This window comes from Sinocyclocheilus anshuiensis, unplaced genomic scaffold (assembly GCF_001515605.1).
Source record: "Sinocyclocheilus anshuiensis isolate Anshui unplaced genomic scaffold, SAMN03320099.WGS_v1.1 scaffold1203, whole genome shotgun sequence".
NCBI classification, from domain to species: domain Eukaryota; kingdom Metazoa; phylum Chordata; class Actinopteri; order Cypriniformes; family Cyprinidae; genus Sinocyclocheilus; species Sinocyclocheilus anshuiensis.
In genome coordinates, this window is record NW_015539980.1 from 291112 (window position 1) to 295807 (window position 4696).

The 4696-nt window shown below is 36.1% G+C and overlaps 1 protein-coding gene across 1 annotated transcript; it reads left to right on the forward strand.

Annotated features, from left to right (window-relative positions):
- The first annotated feature begins 854 nt into the window (after window positions 1-854).
- LOC107687143 (natriuretic peptides A-like) lies at window positions 855-2000 on the forward strand. Its single transcript, XM_016484373.1, has 2 exons — window positions 855-968; window positions 1722-2000. The coding sequence occupies exons 1-2, from the start codon at window positions 855-857 to the stop codon at window positions 1998-2000; spliced, it is 393 nt and encodes a 130-aa protein (XP_016339859.1).
- The last annotated feature ends 2696 nt before the right edge of the window (window positions 2001-4696 follow it).

Here is a 4696-nt window from a genome sequence, read left to right on the forward strand (position 1 = left end):
CACACACATATATATATATATATATATATATATATATATATATATAGTACTTAGTTAAGTATAATAACCCTGTTTTATAGTTGTTTATCGTTTAATCAATTTTAAATACAGATATGATATGGAAGATGGCTTTTACTTTTGATAGTATTATACATATATAATATTCACTGGAGTAAAACATTTAACAAGTTTCATTCTCCCCTATCAGCTACATCATTTATTCTGCAACAAAACATTAACCACATTATTTTAGATTTAGCCATTTGCCAGACAAATAACTACACTTCACTCATTTTCTTCGCCGAAGAAACATATTTTCACTTAAGAATTTAGATTGCCAATGGTATTACAATGTCTATTAACTACTTTACAGAAATTAGTTCAGTTATCATTAACATGCACATGAGTAAAGGTTCCGGTTTGTTACCTTATTATTTCTCCATAAAGTCATCATTTCAGTCATCATCACTGGCCTATATATAGACCATCATCTGTTTTAACCCCTTATGGTATAGTTAGCTGTAGTTTGTATCAGTGGTGAGGTGATGCTGGAACCATGTGAGCCACTCGTGCAGCGGATGCATTCCCCATGATGCCTGTGGTCACTGTTTGTGTCCGAGTTACAGACCCAGCACCACACATCAGGAGTTCTCCAGCGAGCCACCTCTCACCGCACCAAACAGACACTTAAAAGGAAATCTGCTCCAGGAGCGTTATCACAGACGAGGTGTCGGAATGCACTTCACACAGTTTACAGAGGATGAGCTCCTGACAGTCAACTGTCCCTATATAAGAGCCAAGCAGGCAGACGGCCAGTTCAGAGAGAAAGAGCCAGCAGCCAGAGGAACCCAGAGATGATCAGAGGACTTATTCTCACAGGACTACTGGTCCTGCTTTGGCACCAGATGGAGGTACAAGCGCACATGTTGAGCAGACACAGTCCCGCCAGCAACATGGCCAAGCTGAAGGTATTTCTGCTTTGAACCCTTAAAAAAATAAATAAATATTGAGAGAACTCGCAGTGAAATGAGAACTTTTGGATCTGTTTACTCTAGTAACTATGATAAAAAGTGGCAGCTTGCACGCCTTTTCTACCTCAACGCATAAAAGTATGTTTTTTTTTTTGTATAAATGGATGTATAGGTTGGCTGACTGAACGTTAAAGGGACGGTCTACCCTTAAATGAAAATTTAAGTTGTTCCAAACCTATATGAGTTTCTTTCTTCTGCCGAACACAAAAGGAGATATCTCGAAGAATGTGGGTAGCCAAACCCTTGATGGCACCCATTGACTTCCATAGTATTTTTTTTTTCTTTCTCCATAGTATGGACGTCAATGGGGACCAGAAACTGTTTGGTAACCCACATACTTCAAAATGTCTTTTTATTTTCAACAGAAGAAAGAAAATCATTCAGGTTTGGAACAACTTTCTCAAGAATGATGCTGAGCAAATGATGACAGAATTTCCATTTTTGGGTGAACTTTCCCTTTAAATCGTATTTTCAGACTTGAATAAAACCAGTTGTTTTAGATGTTACAGTTTTTGGTCATTTTTTTACGGTGTTAGTTTCATCGAAGCCTTAAACTGAATGAGATTTAATGTGATCCAAACAGGAAAAAAAACATTAATATCATCTCGAGCATGCAAAGAATACTACAAGCATAGTACATTAGAAAACGTTTCAACAGAATGGCTAGGTTGACTCTGTTCTGCTCTCCAGAGCTTGCTGCAGCAGCTTGAGGAGGCTCTGGCCGCAGAAGAGGCTCCTGAGAGAGCCGTGGATTATGAGGACAGCAACACGTCCTGGGACAGAGACAGAGAGGAAGAAGCAGCTCCGGCGGAGGACAGCAAACCCTCGGATGGATTCGAGACGCAGAGAAACCGCCTCGTAGATCTCCTCATGTCAACCCGGAGCAAAAGCCTGTCTGGCTGTTTCGGGGGACGGCTGGATCGCATAGGGTCCTCCAGCACCCTTGGGTGCAACTCTAAAAAAGGTTAGCTATGATGAGTGATGCAGTGACATTGAGATTGCAATATATATTTATGATATATAAATTATTTTACATGTGGGCAGTTGTCTATGAACTTTTTAGGTTCAAATGTACGTGTATTTAAGAGAGGGAAAAAATCTCAGTAGATCTAATTAAAAATAAATCTAAGCTAAGGTCCTGTAACTTTCACCATTTTTTCCTCCAATTTTTAATGACCTTTTACATGGTCCTGTGTGTCAAATGAACTTACAAAGTAATAAATATCTCATGTTAACTGGGAAGAAAAAAAGAAAGAGAATAATGTAGAAAATGTAAAAGACACTGGTGATTTTCTGTCAGGATATTATCTACAAAAGGTCTCATTAGTTAATGCAAGAACTAACCTTGACTAACAATGAGCGATGCATTTATTACAGTATGTATTCCTCTTTTTTAAGTTAGTAAATAAAAATACAACTTGTTAGTTCATGTTGGCTCAGGTCCATTAGATTATATTAACAGATACATCTTTTGATTTTAATAATGTAAAAATTAACACTGATATCATGTTAATGGAACCTTATTTTAAAGTGCTGCCTATAAAACACAATACAATCTGTAATTCAATGTATGTGGGGGGAAAAACACCTGTGAACAATAAACAGAAAATGTCTTTATGTTAACATATTAACAGCACATTGGGCTTTAATATGTTATAATATAATAACATTGGGCCTTTTGTAGTATAAATATCAATGTAGTATAAATATGAGCTCATAAAAACTGCATGCATTGTAATTATAGTTGACACAGAGAACACATTTGCAGAGTAGAAAACAAAGGTGAAATTCAAATGTTACAAAATGCATGTTAAACTGAAACTGTGGATTTTTTTTTAAACATGGAAATGAACAAGACTTTGTTACAAAATGTGTCTATATTTTGCAATGCCTGTTGTACTTTACGTTATCTGATGGTTCATATTTGTTTGATATATTTATTATGTACAAGTAGTTGAGTGCTAATAAGTCTGTTGAAATGCAATATATGGCAAAAATCACGTGCATGAATAATGTTTGACTTATTCTGCATTCATTTATGAGGTTTATGAGATTGCAATACTCCTGTGCAATTCTGCTTTTAATGAAGAATAACAGACCCAAATAAACACGAATTGCTATTTGTTTGTGCTGTTATTTCTTTTGTCACATTTCTACAGCTGAAACTGTACTTAGAAATAAAATATAAAATACCATTTTGTTTCAAGAACAGTATGAACAGATTTTAATGGGTTTTAGTTGCAGAAAGTGATAACAAAATCCTGGTTTTTAAATCATTTTTAGATTTTCTCAAAACAAAACTCAATAACTCCAGGGCTAACACAGAAACACATAAGCTCACCATTGAGCCCCTTCTCCCATTCATAAGGAATCTACTCGTTTACCACCCACACCATCTCTTCTAATGGCCATTATCAGACTCATTACACATCAGCACTGCACTATAATGAGTCCAACAGCTGCAGGTGCTTATCAACACCTGCGCTAACCTTACAAAAACTCCAGCCATGGCAGCCTTAATCCTATTACACAAGCTCAGCGGGCTCGCTCCTGATTGCATGAATAATGCCTCCGCTCAGACCGCTGCTCTTATTAGAAACTTCAGTTCTCTGCGACTGTTAGAGACTGATGTCTTGGGTCTGGTGTGAATCCAGTGAGATGGCAGTGACAGGAGAATTAGACGAGCAGCCAGCAAGCGTGTCAGAGCTGGAGGTGAGGACTGCTGTTAGTGTGAGGGTTCATTTACACTGCACTGAGAGACAAAGTGGCAGATTTGATGTATGACCATAGGCAAAACACCCTCCAGGTGGCAGACAGTCGTTCTTAGACTTTCTTGCACTCTTACTGGGTACATCTCAGTCAGGACAGGGTTTTTCATCCATCTGAATCTTGAAAGGACTGACAGAAGTAACCGAGTATGTACATGGTCAATTCGGGTACATTTACCTGAATTTGAGTGAATATCACCACATACTGTAGTCAATATGGACATGTTTGGTTCTGTTGACTTTTATGAAACATAAAGTCTCTTAAAACACCCCCCACACCCAGCAGACACTACATGCATCATGGGAGAATTCTGTCTGAATGTCATGAAAATTCTATTCTATTCTTCAGTTATGTTAATGGCAGTGATGGAAATGACACTTTTAAAGCATTTGGAACAAAACTTCATAGCTAGAATTGTATGTATCCCACATATATAACATTACATGTATTACAATTATTACATAATTATACATTTTCAGACTTTTTTTTTTATATAATTTGAGAAAATTGCAGCTTTATTGAAAACCCTACACAAAAGTTATTCTGCGCTCAAGAGGTATTTACTCTGTGGTTTACTCAAGTGATGAATTTTCTCTCTCTTCTTCACAAATCACATTTGATTTTTAATTTCAAGCATGTTCTTCACATGACACTATTGTCCACGTAGTAAAGAAAGACACGAACTTTTGAAAATGGTTGTGGCAGTATTGTTCATTGTGATGGAAATGATACCACAACTGAAAATGTATTTTTTACTAATAAATAATATTTGCAAGGATATTTATATATTTTTAAAATAATATTATACATTATATAAAAACTAAAATAATTAGATTTTTTTTTTTTTTGCATTGTATTGTTTTTTTTTTTTTTGCTTTTTTTTTTTTTTTTTTTTT